The sequence below is a fragment of the Sabethes cyaneus genome, chromosome 3 (genome assembly GCF_943734655.1).
Source record: "Sabethes cyaneus chromosome 3, idSabCyanKW18_F2, whole genome shotgun sequence".
NCBI lineage: Eukaryota > Metazoa > Arthropoda > Insecta > Diptera > Culicidae > Sabethes > Sabethes cyaneus.
The window spans coordinates 164,977,172-164,996,164 of record NC_071355.1 but is presented as its reverse complement, the minus strand read 5'-3'; the positions used below and the strand labels follow the sequence as shown (position 1 = coordinate 164,996,164).

The window sequence follows — 18,993 nt, the reverse complement described above, 5'->3', positions numbered from 1 at the left end:
CGAATCAAATTATCACACTCCGCCAAAGCATTCAGAAATGTCGGGAGTACAGCAAACCCACGCATCATATTTTTGAGGATTTCAAGACTGCGTACGATACAGTCAAACGCAAAAAGCTATGATAGATAGGATGCAAGAGAATGAATTCACGGATAATCAAAACTGATCAAAGCAACCCTGGAACGACCGGCCAACCCTGGAGCAAGGCTGGAAGTGCACGTTTCTGGGGTATTCTTGAATTCCTTCCAGTCGCGTAAAGAGAATTGAGGCAAAGAGAAGGTCATCGTGTATGCTATTTAACATCACTATTGGAGGTTTGTTTCGGAGAGGAACGATTATCAACGAAAGTAACCAACTCCTACCCTTCGCAGACGACCTTGACATTAATTTTAAATTTCCAACATTTGTAATAAACCATAACAATTTTTCACTTTTCATTTTGGTTTTGTTTGCATCGTTTTCGTCGTCTCTCTTCAGCCACTAATTGAGAACAGTTAAAGTTGATTAGGAGAATTCATTTTTAGGAGGTAGGTATATCCCATCTTAATGGATGAAGTGAGCGTAGTAAATCAAGGAATTCCAACTACTTAATAGTTAATACATTTGTCTGAAAATGTATGCAAACAAACCCCATGTTATGAAAGTAAAAAAAAGTAATATCTTGACGCACTGTTTTTTTACTGCAGAGCTCCCAGTCAGATATGAAAGGTTTTGATAGCAGTTTGTTTTGAAATTTTGCCTCTTCCAGGGCTGAAAAATTCTTTACGATTAATGTTGTTTTAAAGAAGTTATGCTGATCTAAACCGCAAACCGAAAATGAATTTTGAACTTGTTTCCACTACTAGCGCATCGTTCAAGTCCTACTGCTCCCTTACTCTCCTTTCCCAACCTCATTCGTTTCTTTGTTTCTCAGCAGAGAGAGCTTGCACGGTAAGAAATCGTCCACTGCATCAGTGACCGGCTTGATGCAGCAATGGAAAATTGCTGTGGAGGGCGCCCTAGTACTCCACAGGCTCCGTTGCGACGAGAGAATTTATAGAACCCCCTCCACTATTCATCCCTCGGCACGGGTCGCGTCACACCTTGGATTAGGGGTTTATCCATTCAAGTTTTTACATAATAGCCATGGATAACAGCTATTACAACCATCTCCTTTAGGGGTTTGGATCCTTTGCTTTGGTTCCTGGGAGTCAAGAGAACCGTCCTGCAGGCGGAGTGTTTACACTTCAGTCTTCATGTGGGCATGAGTGCCCCCTTCTCTGTCCGCATACGACCCTAGTTTCCACCGGTTGTCCGATTTCCACTAAGGAACGTATCCCGGATGGTACCACGAGGAGGTCGAGATAGGAGTTGCTAAATAAGAGGCTGTGGAACCTCATGGTGGTTCTGGAGAGCATTATTCAACCATTTACCATCCAAATTATAAAGTACTAAGGATACATCCTAAATAATGGACGACGAAATGAAGATGGATTAATGGCAGCTTCCCGAACAAAAGTTCTATCAAGCCATTGGTCGAAGTTTGTTAGTTCACAAGATAGCTCATGATCTCGCAGAATATTTGCAGCTGCGTACAAAAACTCAGGTTTTTGTGACAAGACTATGGATTCCAAAACGCACAAGCTGGGGTGCCTGAAAAACGTATTCTTCCATACAATAAAGCTGAAAATGGACCTGTAATGTGTTGGCCTGATTTGGCAAGTTCTCACTACAGCGGTATCAAGACAACGCCAACGCCAACAAGGTCGATTTCTTTGAAAAGAACATCAATCCACCCAACTACCCTCCATCATTCCGCTCAATTTGGCAAAATTGGGCAGATGTCAAACAGAAGTTGAAGAAAAGAGGAAAGGTAACTCTGGATGCGACAGAGATGAAGGGATAGCGGAACAAAATGGCCGCTCAGGTGTACAAAACCGCCAAAATATGATGAGTGGTATTCGAAGTACACTTCGATCTTTTACTGTGAGGAGTGCTGTAATAAAAGTTTGTTTATATTTTACTGTAATCGTAAAATTCAGCTATAAAGCTATAAATTATCTCCTTTTTCTTTTTTTTTTTACTTTTATCTGCAATCCCTACATAATAAATAGAAAGTTTCATTCTGAAGAGTACATGTTTTGTAATAAAAGGAGAATGGACCATTCTGGTAAGATTTTTATTATTTTTGGAATGAAAAAATAAGTAAATTCCAAAGTAAGTACATGTTTTCTGGTTTCGAAAACTTTTGAAATACCGACAAAACAGTCTCGTGAATCATTTTCTTAAACTGATATTATAAACATGTAAAAAAAACAAAAAATTCCACAACTTCCTGACATTTTGATTATTGACAAAATGGTGATGTAACAAATCACGTTTTTAATAATTCTGTTAAATATTACATAGAATATTTACAATGTAATAGGTTCATTTTTTTACTGAAACGATCAATCAATCAATGCTTGAGTTCTATATTGTTGACACACTTTTCTTTGCAATGAACTCTAGAAAAGGTGCCATAATTTCCCAATGGTTTTACTCGTATTATTGTATGCATTCGCAATCAATTTTAGTAGAATTAAAGTACGAATATAATATAATATTCCTCTGCATCCTATCTTTACAGTTTAGTTACAGTCTCTGTAGACTCGCACAGGCTCAAACCTTTCAAGCAAATATAATCGTCTTCGCCGCTGGCTGGCAGTAACATTCATATTGTAATTTTCGTCTCAGATTGATTCAACACTCATACGACCTTTCCCTTTATTGTAACTTCATAATTTACTATGTCAATAAAGGTTTTCATCATTGCCCCGCTAAATACATAGCAGTTCCATCACAAGGGCCTCTCAATGAAATCCTCTCGCCAACGGCATCTGCAGTGGTGGCAGCTGCAGCATCGGTAGCAGCAGCAGCAGCAGCACCAACAACAACACCAGCAGCAGCAATAAAAACACCTTTGTCTGTCGGCAGCAGCATAGACTAGATGCATAATTGTACGAGCATGCCCATAGGTTTCGAGCGAAGATCAAGCAAAACTCCTAGCCTTGGTCCACATTTGAAAACTTGCAATCATATTGTTGTTTTTGATGTTAAAGTTAAATAAGTGATTTAATGAATCTCATTTTTACTGTTAAGATCGTGCTTAACATTGCGTTGTTGGTATGGTTTTTAAACATTAAAAAAATGTATTGGATGTTTTGAAACAGTTTCTGGTGCAGAATGTAACATGTTAGCAATAATGACTGATTGAAGACGGCAAGTAACTTTTTCATTCAGAATGTATATATTTCATTGATCTGGGTTCAATAAATGCAACTATATAACTCGAATAATCAGCATGTGAAGCTGGAGCTAATAGTACTTCAACTATCACATTTTAATGAGGACACTACAGTTGTTTCATAAAACCAATCACATCTACTGTTATGTAAAGCAATTTCACGTCTAGTTTGTGGACGCATCGCAAAAGTACTTTAGTCATTTCTAACTCATCTATATAGCCCATTAGGCCATTTAAAAAGAGTTGACATTACCTTTCTCTAAGTATAATGAAGGAAAAGTAAAGCAAATTCGAACTCACATGCTGATATTAATTTGTAGAAAAATTAATATCGTAGTGTGTAGCTCTCATTGCAAAGTTCAATAGTATGTGGTTAAAGTAACACATCGAAAGAATTCTTAGTCTTATAATTTTATGAATAAAGCAATCCAATTATTAATACTTTCATAGTTGTCAAAGTGACGATCTGATGAGCCATGCGCTAAGTACCGAAACAAGTGGAAATTAGTTGGAGTGTCTGGTGGATGCGGCGGGTTCGACAAAACTTTCGAATTTTTGCTTGCTTTTGTTGTATTTTTAATAATGTTACATTTTAACATTCTCTATCTACAAATGCCTTCCACTATGTTTTCGTATTTTGGTTTAATAGAAAAATAGTTGCAGTTCCAGATTTGAATTACAAAACTGTAATTCACTTGTGCTACAACGAATTTAAAGTAACCAACGGACGTTAGGTATACATATTACAACATATCCATAACATTTTTTGTTCACCCATTCGTACAATTGCCGCCATTAGGTCAACTGTAGATAGCGCACTATTTATTATTTCGTCAAGAACTCATTTCGCTGTCGCCATCTCCGGTCACAACCGAGCAACAAACAGATTAATGCTATTGTTGACTATGGGCACAGGCCTGGTACATAGTTAGACATTCAGTACAACCAACCGTGTAGCCCAAGAAGCAACTTTTCAACGAAATTTCCCAACCCTATTCTATCAAAAATTATTCTTCGCTAGCAGCGAGTGTCCAACCGTTCCCACATAATTCTTCAGAAACAAAACATAGGCAGCTACATTTCAAGCGATGGCTAGTTCCACATTAATCACCGGCTTAATCGTTGTTGCATTCATTGGTTGCCCCGAGCTCGTGCGAATTATGATTGAGCTACCCCATTCCTTCGGCTTTGGCGAGGTGGTCGGTAAGTTTTTCGTGACGAAGCTAAAGCAACTGAAACGAGAGCGATTTTTCTCACCAAGTGTGGCACAATTTGGAACAGGCTCGGTACGAAGTATTTAGCGCAACCGAAGTCTAATGGCGATTGCATGTCAGTGCCTTATCTTATGGTACGGATTAGTTTATCAGCATCTGCCTTTTATTCTATGCTGAAACGATTAAGTATAATTGATCGTTATTTCTTCGTGTCATCACCTGATGGAATATGAAAATATTTTAATCCGAACTTTTTTGCTGATCAACATTTCATATTTATTTTTCTTATTTTATACCCTACAGGTACGAAAGCATTTAACTATCGCGGCCACAACTACTTCTACAGTGCGCATGTTCCAGCTCTGGCTGACAAGCGCGTCGATTGGCTGGATGGACGTAACATCTGCCGAGAATACTGCATGGACTTGGTGTCGCTCGAAACTCAGGAAGAAAACAATCTTATCTTCCGTTTGATCCAGCAGAACGACATTCCATATATCTGGACAGCTGGTCGGCTGTGCGACTTCAAGGGTTGCGAAAACCGACCCGATCTGGAACCGAAGAACGTCTACGGATGGTTCTGGTCTAACAACCGTGAGAAGATCCAAGCCACCAACAAGATTCCCAACGGCTGGGGTTACAACCCGTGGAGCAAATCCGGTCACAAAAAGATCCCGCAACCGGACAATGCTGAGTTCGATATCAACCAAACGACCGAGTCCTGCCTGTCTGTTCTGAACAATGTGTACAACGATGGCATCGGATGGCATGACGTTGCTTGTTATCACGAAAAACCTTTCGTGTGCGAAGACTCCGAAGAACTGCTAAATTATGTAGCTGCCACAAATCCTGGAATCCGTCTATAATTCTATGTAGAAAGGACACCACTAGTTAAGCGTAAGAGCGTCTCCTCAGCACACCCGTAAGCTTCATTGGAAAGCTTTTTTTCTCACACAAAAACGAACCCCACTTCAGCAAATGGTACGTTGTCCTCATCGTAATTGCCAAAAAGGACGAAGCACATCGATTACCCATGAACTAAATGCTGTAACTCTTTCATACTCACAAACAAACACCGCAGAGAATACCTAAGCAGCGATGTCGACGAAAGCAGAAGTTTCGAACTCAAAAGAACTTTTTCGCAAACTGCACAAAAACCAGCACTGCAATTGTTACCTTAATATGTATTTATTTTTAAAATAGAATTTCAAAGGTACTTTTCCGTGTAAATTTTTTCAGACTCAAACTGCTGCAAAGCGAATAATACGAAGATTCAATAAAAGCGCAAAACATGAAATTATTAAAAACTATGATAAAACCAAAAATTGTGTATTTTTTGTGTGTGTTTGTAGACATTTTGATGACTTTTCTTCCGGAACACGTTGCATTACATTGGATTTATTGCAGTGCGCTACAATGCAGCGTTCCAGCATGTTTTCATCAAAGAGAATTCCGTAGATCGGTCTGACGGCGTCAGGAACCTTCTCAGCGAAAGGAGCTGAATGGGCTCCTGCCCAGAGCCGGTGCGCCCTTGCTGGAGGCTAGATCCGGCGCTCCCTCGTTTCCTAATTGGGTCTTCTTTCCAAGTTTGTCACTATTCCGTTGTACAATCGTGCATGATTCGTATAGCGTCGCTTATCCAGTACTGGCTTGCACTTATTACTATAGTACCTTGGCCACAGTCCCGGCCTTTTTAGCACCCCCTTACTTACTTACTTAATCAGCTCCTGGCCGTGGTTTCCTCTGCTGTACGAAGAAGTCGTCTCCATTCCACTCAGTCCATGGCCGCAATTCGCCAGCCACTTAGTCTGCGTAGGGTCCGTAGGTCGCTTTCCACTTGATCGATCCATCTTTCTCGCTGCGCGCCTCGCCGTCTCGTTCCAGTCGGATCGTTATTGAGAACTTTTTTAACCGGGCTGTCGCCCGACATCCTCACGACGTGTCCTGCCCATCGCAGACGACCGATTTTTGCGGTGTGTGCGATGGGTGGTTCCCTAAACAGCTGATGCAATTCATGGTTCGTTCGCCTGCTCCACGTTCCGTCTCCCATCTGTACTCCGCCGTAGATGGTGCGCAACACCTTCCGTTCGAAAACACTAAAGGCGCGTTGGTCCTCCACGAGCATAGTCCATGCCTCATGGCCCTAAAGGACTACCGCTCTAATCAGCGTCTTGTAGATTGTTAACTTCGTGCGGTGGCGAATTTTGTTCGATCGCAGCGTCCTACGGAGTCCAAAGTAGGCACAATTTCCTGCCATAATGCGTCTTTGTATTTCTCCGCTGCACAGTGGCGCCAGTCAGAACAAAACTGAGACAAAACTAATAAAATTGGTAAAGTAGCATGAAACATACATATTTTGTATATAACTGTGAACCAAATTGACTACTAAAACTTAAAGTTTTCAAATATTTAAAAAATCAATAATTAGGGTGTCTCTAAAATTATTTTCTAAGAAAAGTTTTATAACTACTTGAACTATTATATTTATTTTGTGTTTTTTTTGCATTGGGATAATTAGGAGAAGTAGTAATGACCTTGTAACACTCAGCAATCCATAACGTTGAGCCACATTTAAAAATAAATTTCGAATTTTAAAAATAGCTCTTTCTCCAGCCAATAACCATGTTTATTCACTAAAATTTGAATATCAAAGTGTCATTTCTGCTCTGCTGACCTGATACTAACCTTTAGCTGCTAAATGCTCAAAGATTTATTTTAAAAATATCTGTAATAGTATTGTTAGAAGTAATTACAAAGCGGGATTGCCTAAAAACACATGGTTCTATAAAATTCAATATTTTTAGTCTCTGCGCAAATCTGCGCAAAATGCGGATATGATTTTTGGAAAGTAGACTAAATTCTACATAAAATATGAAAAAATCACGGTTACCTTCCGTTCCCAAAAAAAGATGCTCTACTTTGAAAATTCGAAGTCACATGTGTGTTACTATTTTGAGATTTGTTACAAACATATTTTAGAGTGTACTTGATTTTCGTCAATCTGCAAAATAAGGTGCTAATCTATAACCATTTCAATACCAAATCGCGTTTTCTTTGTATCCAAATACCTAACAGGAAACGATTAAAAACAGTTTTTCGAAACTTGCATTAATTGAAAAATATGGGAAATTGTCACACAAACCTCAGATTCAAAAAATTCTTCAAAAAGCTGTATCATACCCAGTGCTCTGAAATTTTGGAATCTAGTTATTTAGTCTGTCTACTTTCATAGAAAAATAATAATTCATGAAAAACTTCAACTCCATTTTGGGTGTTTTGTCCCAGTATTTTCCACTGTGCGCTGGTGTCGTCTGCGGTAACCAGTGTGCACCCCCAAGAGTAGGCGAACACTTGGGTAAACTCTGTCAATTATCAATCACTTTTCCAGATCTCTTCCCACCAAACCCCGTTTGTGTCTTGTTTCTGAAGACGACTTTTCATTCGCTTTTGAACATGACTCTCCTTCCTTTGATACCAGGCACTCCCCGGTGAGATACGCAGAGCAGTCATTTATGTTGTTTTTGGCCCATTCTTTGTACTTGAGCGTCCCTTATTTCGTTGTCCAATTGAAGCAATTGGAGTAAAAGGATTTTACAATCATGTTTAAAATGTTAACCGTACACTTGTCAAGTGAGACGAGACCAGACAGCGACAAAAATCTGCACTTTTTCCATGTCCCATCTCTACAAATGGTCAAGTGCATCGGTTTGTTCCCAGCTGCAGAATTGGGGGAGGTTTCTTCGACCACGGTCTTCTTTTGAACAACTACAAAGACAGTTTTAGATGAGCGAAGCCTAGGTGTTACATTCCGATATCGAAACTTGATATTCTATTTTTATACGACAGACTTCGCAGCAAGTTGTAAGAGTACAGAACAATGGCGGACTAGTGCTACGATCCCATTGACTCTTACAGCCTCTTCCAATCGAGCTTCGAACATGCAACGACTAGTATGCTAGATCAGTGTCGTACCTCGCGATCAACTAGGAGGCTTCGATTCGGAATGCAAATTGTTCAGCTAGTTGCAGTACATTGTGCTGCAAAATGCGTCTCTGTACTCTGTAGTCCTCATATAGCTATAGTTGAGGAGAAATATTCGCCAGAAGAGGGACAGAGTTCGTGAAGAGTTAGAACAACTCTATAGAACTAACGACAAGCGCTAGTTCTATGAGAAGGTGATTTAATCTCGTAAAGGATACACACCGTAGTATGATATGTATAGGGAAACCTGATCACAATAGAGCACGAAATGGTCTTCAGGTGGAAGCAGTTCTTCCATGGGCACAATAATAGCGATATAACAGAAGGAGGCAGAACAAAAGTTGACCTCGATAAGAGCGTTCCGGCTCCCTATCTCGAAAGGATCCGACGAGAGAAATCGAACACAGCTGAGACTAATAGAGTTACTAGAAAGGCCACAACTAATAGAGCCACCACTCCTCAAAAATTATCAGGAACCACTAATAACGGCAGTTTACCGGATAATTTCAAGGACTTGGCAGCAGGAGAAACTACCGGAGGAATGAATGGAATATATGGTTTAGCACATCTACAAAATGGAATCTACAAAAAGGGTGATACCCTGGAACGAATGAAGTACTACGTGTGTGTTTCGGAAGCACTCTCGAGTCCTTTTGAATCGTGCAGACGGTTGAGGCAAGGCAATGGACTGTCCTGTTGTTCAACACCGCTGTTTAAGGTGTTATCCGGCGAGCGGCCATCAAAACGAGAGGAGTCATTTTCGGCAATAGTAACCAACACCTAGCTTTCGCAGGCAATCTTGACATTATTACTAGAAACCTTAGGACTGCGGAGGTAAACAACGCCAAACTAAAAAAGCAAAGCCTTGGGCTTAAACATCTTTCTAAGACTTGACACTTCTTTGTCGACAGACTTCACAGCCGGCTGTTAGAGTATAGAATAGTTACGGGGCTAGTGCAATAATCCTACTGACTCTACTTATCAGGACCGCCTAGCCGAGATTGGAACCTACGACGACTGGTTTGTTAGCTCTGCATCGTACCTCGAAACCAGCTAAGCGATAGCCAGACTAAAAGCGGAGGCTAAATAGATTGGATTACAAACCAATGCGTCAAAAACCAAATATATGGCAGGAAGAGCCTTCGAAGAAAACAACCTTCACCATCCACGGATAGTGACTATTGACGGTGATGAACTGGAAGTGGTTGATGAGTAGCAGAAAGCGGACATTGGCGCAGCCATATAGGCCACGAGCTGCACCCACTAATTGGAAAGATTCCGATTGTACATCTAGCGAAAGTCGGGAGACTACGGTGCAGTAGAATCTGTTCGCTTCAAGAACCCCACCCAATGTGCTAGATGCCTCGGCTAGGTTGAAGCCAACTTGGATGGATCGCGACGCTCAACAAATAGGTAACGAGTTTTGCAGGACCGAGTACTAGTAGCTATAGTTGGCGTCGATTTCCACATCCTCGTAGTCGATGTTATTCAGTTTTTTCATGAATGACCTGATGCAGATTACATCTGCTTCTGCTATAAATTTTATCCCTAGCAAAAGTTTTTCTGGAACCCGAGAAAGTGCCGATCTCCTTTTCAGAACGGTACCAGATACGACCGGCATAACGGTAAAAACAGCAGGTCATCTAACACGAGAGAGTTCAACAACTACTGACTGTGTTGTTTACATGAACATAGAACAATTTTCACTGTCTTTACACTTGCACTCGTTTCCCGCGGCGGCGGACCATTCGGTTAAAGTTAGGAACCATTGCGACGCATCGGTTTCGACAGGTGTACTTACACTTTTACACTTTTTCGGTGACAATCCACTTATTCAATCTAGGCCGAATTTGGGAGTTATGTCTACGCTTCTCTGTCTTGAGCTGCCACTCTTCAGTCGCCCGTAACTCCCGGTCTTCTAGCATTCACGTCACGTCTGCTTCGAAGTCGACGACCTCTGTCGGGTTCTCTGCTGAATATTGTTTTCCCAGGTCTTTCATCCGGCCTCCTGGCATCGTGGCCAGCCCACTGTAGCCTGCCGTGTTTTATTCACTCCACAATATCAGCATCTAGACAAATTTGGAAAATTTCTTAATCCATTCGGCTGCACCACACTGCTTCTTCTAATATGCCACCTAGAATTGATCGCAGGATTTTACACTCAAAAACACCAAGAGATCGTCGGTCGCTCTCTTTCAACGTCCACGCTTCGACGCCGTAGAATACCACCGCGAGAATTAGCACGAGTTTCGTACGGAGTAGCAGGCTGTGGGACCTCAGTTGACTGCATAATACGTAGAAGGCCCTGTTGGCAACCGCTATCCACCTTTCACTTCACGGCTGACATTGTTGTTATATGTCATTAAAGTACCGGTAAACAAATTCGACGACCACTTCAAAAGTATCGTCATCTATCTCCACGGCAGTTCCAATACCCGAAGGGTTACCACGCTCTTTAGCAACCACCACGTACTTCGTTTTGGCAGAGCTTACGCATCCTATCCTCGCAGCTTCCTCTTTAAAATGCGTGTACACCTTTTCCACAGCTCTACGGTTCACACCGATGACATTGTAACAACTCCCAAGTGAGCTGCTACCCCGACAAACTTCAGCAGCACGAGACCCGGACTTCGTCGCAAGGTCGGCGCGCTACTGGGCAAACTAGAGGGATTTCGCGATACAAAGTTCTCACTGAAACGGCCAACTTCTTTGAAAAACGTGTACTTTATTGTCCAGTGTGGTGTGTTCGATAGGTTGGGATCACGGTACGTATCACTCACTTTTTCCTTTTCTGCTCGTGGACGGTGACGATGACGAGACCGACGAGCGCTCGTTGGTTCCCGCGGCAGCTAACGGTGTCTTCCCTGCCGGTTGACAAAATGGCGTCGACTCTTAACGGGTGGCAAATGGGCGACCTGGAAAGGCGTTCCAGGTGGGTTCTTTCAGGCGCTTCCTTCGTTGTCGCAAATCGGCTGGCGACGGACGGTACCGACTTTTGCCAGGCCGAGAAGGGAATCCTCCTTTGTACTTAGGGCCGATGCCCGAGGGTTGTGGTCCTCCTTGGCTTTTATGATCGCGGACGATCAGAGGACGAATCGCTGGTCTTTTACGGTTAGACGTAGGTAACCGGCAGGTTACCTAGGCCGAAGCGAGTGCAGAGTGCCTTCGGTTACTCGCAAGCTCCCGGAAATGCGATTGCCAATCGCAATAAACGGTATCGACAGAAAAATATGTCCAAGTATACCGAAATATACCAAAAGGTCCTGCATATGAAAGGGAAATTTACCCTTTTAGCATAATTGTCGAGTTGTAGGTTTTATGTTTCCTTTGAAATTACCTGAATGCCTGTCTCAGACAATTGATTTTATATAAAAGACTTTTAAAGTCGCACTTTGGCACCTGAATAATTACAGTTTTATGCACTTCTTGAGCACTCGCTCGCCTGATTTCAAATGGCCGTTAGCGCATTATCGAGAACTACCCATAGAACCTTTCTAATTGAATTGGCGGTTTGTCGACTGTATTGTGTATTGTGCCGTTACCCGTCTACCCATCGGTGTTGTAGCGTGTGTTTGAAGTGTGTTAATGTTTAGTACTGATATTCAAAATAGGTGGGCGTTTATAATAATCTTGCACAGTAATTTAAAAAAGTATTTAATTATATTGTAACGATCGGTTACACTATCCCCCCACTCCGAATAAATAATTTAACTATGGAGTTTAATTATTTAGAACAATTAATTTTGAAAGCTGTCAAGTGATTACATAAAGAAAACAAATTGAATATTGAAACGCAACACGAAGTAGTTAAATTTATTTAAAATCAGTTGGACATCACGACACTTTAAATCTGTGTCAACTAAGAGTCAAATTTCGTTCAGAAATCTGCTTTAATCGTGCACATGTGATTTATTTTGGTTCAGTGTAAGTGTATGTTCGTTAACACCAGTGGTGAGTATATTTCTACTATTGTTTCGTTAAGTTCATCTCAAGTTCATCTTGCATCCGCAAGAGAAGGAGACGACTCATTAGTATCTCTTGGAATGTGGTAGCGTATGGACGTACGTAGTGAGTTTAACAATTAATACCAATGGTGGACACAGTAAAGCACGTGGCACGTGGACAGAAATAAAATTGATTAATTGTGGAAGATTATTCAACGCAAGTGCAATAGGATGTGAAACCGAACGATAAGTGAATTTTATGTGTCAATGCTATTTTTAAGCTAAAAGAAATCGTATATTTCCAGGTTTATTCTGCTGGTTGGCCTTCCAGAGAGTTTCAGGCATATAGCAGACAGAATTTCTACCCATCTACAAGTTATGCTTTCCATGGCAAAGCTAACTATTAGTTTACTTTCACCTGACGAATAAACCTGATAACGAGCGAATTTCACAAGCTACTGACGGTATTTGGGTTTCTTAACACAGAAAGGTAAGTTGTTCGGGCTATGGCTTCTATCTACTTTTTTTTAACCTATCTTAAAATACTTCATGCTTTTATTTAATTCTAACTACATTCAAACTATTTCTTAATCATTTCTTAAATCTAACACTTTATTACCCTTATTACTAAATCTCATGCAATTTCTTACTATCTACTTAAATTGTGACGTCACTCTTCCTTTTCAGCAACAGAGCTTTCTACACCATGCTGTAAATGTTCATCGAGTTAATCACGTTCCTTCCAGCGCACAACTACCACTAATGGTTCATCGCTAGTAGGTTCATCAGTTCAATGAACTCTAAACATGTGCTAAGTGCAATTGCACATTTTGCATGCAGCTAGACCTGAGCTAAACCATGCAGCCGAGGTATTTTAAGATAACCTCCATAAAATGCAAACTTTTTTCACTATATTAGTTTCATTTCTAATTCCCTAAACAGGATTAACAGGACGGAGATCTGCTGCTGAAAATACTCCGAGGAATTTACCATTATTGTCAGCCAATTCATACGAGCTGGTACCTCGTCTCGCAATAACTACGCATGGAGAATATAGGGGTCCATACTTTGCATTGAAATGATCTGCAGCTGAGGATAATTTGAAATTCCTTTTTAAAACTTGCTGACCAACTTGGTAAGTTTCTGCAAACTTCTTATGCCGCAAGTTGTACGATCTTAAATTCTTCTCGTGACTCCTTTTGAGATTTTGCTCGACTAGTTGAAACACTTTTTCGTTGAGTTGTTTTCGATTTTGATCCCGCTGTTCTATCGACAACTCTTGCTCATCCCGCTCTAAGTAATGCTCTCTGCCTTGCGTAGCCTTTTCATGGCCATACAAGATTCGGTAGGGAGTTAAGCCGGTCGAAGAATGAACAGTGGTGTTGATCATCTCTTCGACTTCCGCGATTCTAGTGTCCCATAACCGTTGATCTTCTTGCATGTACGTACGCAAGCATGCATTTATGGTTCGGTTGATTCTCTCCACTGGATTCGCTTGGCTGTGATGCCTAGCGTTTGGCCAGTGTTGAATCCCCCGACGCTTGAGCAACGCTTGGAACTCTTTCCCAACAAATGTGGTAGCATTATCGGTGATGATCACCTCTGGAGTTCCAAACCTTCTCAACCAACCATTCTCGACGATACTGCACACTTCCTTCGCCTCAATTTTTCTGACCGGAAACAGTAACGTCCATTTGGAGAACAAATCCATTAACACTAGTAAATGGGATTTGCCTGATTTGCTCCTCGGAAGACTTTGGATAAAATCCAACGCTAATATTTGGAAAGGCTTATTGGTGAGCTTTTGCCGACCCATTACTGGTGCGGTTGCTACCGTGGCCGGCTTGCTTTGTTTACACACCATGCAGGCTTTGATGTGGCTTTTGCAGTCCCTGGCCATTCGTGGCCAGTAGTACTTTTGCTTTAAACGATGAATGGTCTTCTCAAATCCAGGATGCATGACAGCATCATGTTCCTCACACAGCACAGTCTTTCTCAGCGTATCCGGGATGCAAAGTTTCCACTCGAACTGATAGTCCAACAAATCAGTTCGATTTGCGACAAACTTGTAAAGCTTCGAGTCTTCGATTTTAAAATCGGCGTACTCCTCTGGCATTCCTTCCACCTTCTTATACAGGTTATTATACCAAGTATCTGTGGCTAGGATTTCCAGTGTTTCTAACGATCGTGACAGAGCATCCGGTACTACGTTCAGTGATCCCTTTCTATGTCGGACAACCATGTCGTACTGCTGCAGTTGCATACTCCATCTGCTCAGCTTCGAGGACGATTTCCACTTTGTGTTCATTATGAACGACAAAGCTGAGGAATCGGTTACCAATGTAAACCGAGTTCCTTCGATATATGGCCTGAACTTTTCTATAGCCTCTAGTGCTGCGAGACCTTCCTTTTCGGCGGCCTTCCAGGACGTCTGTGGAGTAGTAAGCTTGCGTGAAAAGTATGCGATTACACGCTCGTTGCCATCAAGTTCCTGCGTCAGGATTCCCGCTATCGCAGTGTCGCTAGCATCAGTCTGCACCGTGAACGGTAACGTAAAATCGGGATTAGTCAAAATGGGAGCTGAAATCAATCGTTGCTTCAGCTCTAGGAATGCCATCTCGGCTTCCTCATTCCACTTAACTGTTTTAGGCTTTCCTTTCAACAAGTTCGTTAACGGAGCGGTAATTTCGCTAAACCCATTTATGAATCGCCGGTAATAGTTTACCATTCCGAGAAATCGACGAAGTGATCTAATGGACGCTGGTCGTTCAAAGTTGTTAATCGCCTCTACCTTATCAGGGTTTGGTCTAACTCCTGCCTTGGACAAGATAAATCCAAGGTACGGTAGTTCTGGTACGCAAAACTTCGACTTGCTTAAATTAATCGAAAGATTCGCTTCTTTTAATCGACGCGCCACGTCTTTGAGACTTTGCAGATGCTCCTCAAAGGTATCACTGGCAATCACGATGTCATCTAAATAGACGAACACTCGTGGTTCCAGTTCGCCGTACCCTAGCACTTGGTCCATGAGCCTAGAAAGCGTCGCAGGACTATTGACCAAGCCGAACGGAAGCCTCGTGAATTGGAATAAGCCTCTTCCAAAAACACGAAAAGCGGTGTATTTACGAGAAGCTGGATCCAACGGTATTTGCCAAAACGCCTTCGAAAGGTCAATTGTGGACAGGTACCGCGACGATCCCAACCTTCCCAGAATTCGGTCTTGATGCGGCAGTGGGTATGCATCTCTGCGTGTCCTGTCATTGAGCTTCCTAGCATCTAAACACATTCTCAGCTTCATGCTTTTACCGCCATCTTCGTCTTCTGTACTTTTCAGAACCGGCACTATCAACAGTGCCCAGTCACTGGTGGACCTCTCAACTACTCCAGACTGAATCCATTTATCCAGTTCCTCATTGACATGCTTCTGTACCTCTGGAGACCACGGGTACGGATTGAGTCGCACTGGATCAGCCGATTCGTATTCCGGTGTGAACTCAATTTTGTGGTTTATCAATGGCGTGCTATCTAACTGTTGTCCGTCTACAAAAGTTTTAAATTCCTTTTTCACTGCATCTAGCTGTTTTTGTTGCGTGGGTGTAAGTGTAATTTCATCTTCTTGCTCCAAGGCTAACTCCTCAACTAGGACTCCACTCGTCTCGCGTATTGTAGGTTCTATTCCAAAAAGCCGCCAAAAATTGATTCCTAATAGCAATCTGCGCTTGAGCGAAGGTGCTATAATCGTAGTAACAAGCTTGGTTTCGCCGTTGAAGGTCACTGGCAGATGAACAGATCCTAGGACTGTTAAACTTTCTCCTCCGGCAGCTAGTAGCTTCGTTTTGGTTGGAAACTTTTTCAGCTTCAATTTTTTCAACAGCTGCTCGCTTCCTGTACCCAAAATCGAAACCTGTGCTCCACTGTCTAGCAATCCGACCAGCTTCATCCCCATCACCTCAATTCCTACAAACGGACGATTATCCCCTTCAATCTCGACAGTCAACTCATCAACATCGTTGCTCGTTGCAACAAATATGGTTGGAGGCTTTTGCGAATACCTTCGACGACCTCCTACGTCGATTTGGGCGGGTTTTTTGCACAGTATGGGCAATTTTCACAAGTAAAATTGAAAAATCCACATACAGTACAAAAACGTTCTTTTTCCTTTAGGCAATTCTTATAGTGGTGGAATTTGCCACGACAGTTAAAACAAACGGATTTGTCAGGAACACGGTACTCCGCAACATGCTGAGCTACCATGCGCATGCTATTCCCCTCCATGGGCGACGTTGTGGGTGGTGTTGGCTTCTGTCGTTGTTCAACGTTTTTGTTGGTATCGCTCCTATTCTCACCTCTATTTCCTGTCGGCTTATGCTGCAAACTTTTTGGTGTCCAATCCTTACTTTGATTCCGGTTCCATTCATTTCTCCTCTCATTCGGCCGATCATTTTTCCGATTATCGCTCCAATGCTTGTTGCGGTTATCTTCCCAGCCTCTGTTCCAACTTCTATCGTCCTGGGCTGGTTTTTGATACTGCTTTTGGACAACTTCGTGCACGTATGCTGGTCTTCTAGCAGGTTCATTTTCCCTATGCTTATACAAAAACCAATTGGCAGAATCTAGTTTTCTTCCCCAGACCTGCAAGGAACGTAGGGTTCTAATATTTTTAACCACCAAAGCGTTCTTATAATCGGACCGTAAATTACGAAACACGATTTCAAATTTTCGATGTTCGGTGGGCGGAACAGACATATAATCGAAAATCTCTTTTATTGCATTGTAATAATCCGTGAACTTTTCCGATCTTCTCTGTTGTCTTCCGGCTGCCTGTTGCTCGTAATGAAAATCTAGATCCGGTGACTGATATTCTAGTTTTAATTCGGTGACTAATTCCTTCCAATTCCTAAAATCTCCATTTCGTTTTCCTTCAATGTACCAAGTGCGTACATCTCCATAGAAAAGATGGATTGCCTCCTTGAAAAGCGTTCGCTTACTGATATTTTCAGCTTCAGCCATGAATTCTACTTCTGCGATAAACTTGTTTAGTCTTTTTCCTTCATCTCTCCCCTCATACCGTAGTTTCCAATCGGCAACAGGTCGTGGCTGACGTGACAAACCTGATCTTCTATTTCGTCCTACCCATTCTTCTGAACTCGAACTACTGCTAGAACTGCTATCATCAGAAATTTCCTCATCTCTGTCCTCTTCGCTAACATGTTTTTCCTTAATTCCTCGCTTATGCTGAAAATGTTTTTATCTACTAACCAGTTCTTCATTTGCTTTTTCTGGTTTATGAAAATTACGATTCGCTTTATTCTTCATTACTTTCTGATATTCATTTTCACTATTACTGTCCTCAGTTATCATATTCTTTTCCTTTCCTGTACCTTTGTCCAAACTAATATTCGAACTTTTTTCTATATTTAGATTCAATTGGCTAAGCTTTTGCTCGATGTATTTATCTACTTTTTCCATTATTTGATTCATAAGTTTCTCGGAACCAGCGGATTTACTTTTCTTCTGCTTTCTCACACTTTTCGGTGTGCTGGATCTCCTATTCACCTTAAACCCGCTTTTCCTTCTATTTTTCTTAGTCGGCCGGTTTTCCACTACGGGCTCGGCCGTACCCCATCCTATTTCATCACTTTCTTCTGATTCTGACACACCAGATCCGGTTTCATTCTTATTTTCCTCGGCATCTGGGTTTACTGCTTGCATATCAAAATAATCATTAAGTAATTGCATTGCCAATGCTTCCAAGTCATGCGTATTATAATTCATCGAATCTCTCAATCTCATCAACCGAAAAAGCAAATGAACTAACCTAGTCTTAAACGGCAGCAAATCTGCTTTCTTCTTCACCTTCCTATTTTCTAGCATATACCGAATCTTTTCCAGCTTTTCTTCGACCTGACGAAACTCTAGTTCCTGCGTTTCACTTGGCAACGACAAGACATCGAAATTATTCTGTTCCCGTTGGAGTTTTAGCAAACCGCGTAATTTTCGTTTCTTGGAATCTCGCGAATCGCCACCCGACGCTTTCTGTTGACGAATTATTAGCTCGTGTTCGATTTCATCGTCCAACAGATGATCCGGATTTAATAAACGATATTGCAAAATATAATCGGAACTCATCTCTTATTGCACTTGAGAATAATATACGACAATTTAAAATTCAAAATAAATAACGAAGACGACTCCGACACGACTCTTAGTCTTAAATTATCAATAGTTATTAAGTATGGTACACAAAAATATTTAGAATAGTAGAAATATATAATTGTAAGATAATAAATAGTGTTAATGTGTGTTAAGTGTAAGTGCATTCAGGACCTTTATGATACAGAGATCAGACTAGTTTTAACTCTCAATCGTACACGCGATGTATTTCAAATAATTAAAACAATTTAACTACTTTTTGGTGCACGCCCTCTATACTGTGCACTCGTATTCGAAACCCGTAAGAAATATCACTTTGCAGCTTTTAAATCAATGTTCAGTTTGGAGAAGTGGTAGTGTAACTGACTACACAAACAATATAAAATTGTTTGTGTACTCTCCCCTCGTTTCAGTGAAAAACTAAATAGTTTTTTAT

At 41.4% G+C, this 18,993-nt stretch overlaps 1 protein-coding gene and 1 long non-coding RNA gene across 2 annotated transcripts in view; both read left to right on the top strand.

The window, feature by feature from the left end:
• LOC128742016 (uncharacterized) overlaps positions 1-5,756 on the top strand; it is a 37,120-nt gene extending 31,364 nt beyond the window's left edge. Inside the window, exon 3 of the mRNA XM_053838191.1 lies at positions 4,783-5,756. Coding sequence (XP_053694166.1) covers positions 4,783-5,345 — 563 coding nt within the window. The 3' untranslated portion in view covers positions 5,346-5,756. The remainder of the gene's footprint in view (positions 1-4,782) is intronic.
• Positions 5,757-12,721: 6,965 nt separating this feature from the next.
• LOC128744523 (uncharacterized) lies at positions 12,722-13,454 on the top strand. The gene is made up of 3 exons (XR_008412395.1): positions 12,722-12,894; positions 13,092-13,273; positions 13,347-13,454. It is a non-coding gene; the product is annotated as an uncharacterized LOC128744523 (long non-coding RNA).
• The last annotated feature ends 5,539 nt before the right edge of the window (positions 13,455-18,993 follow it).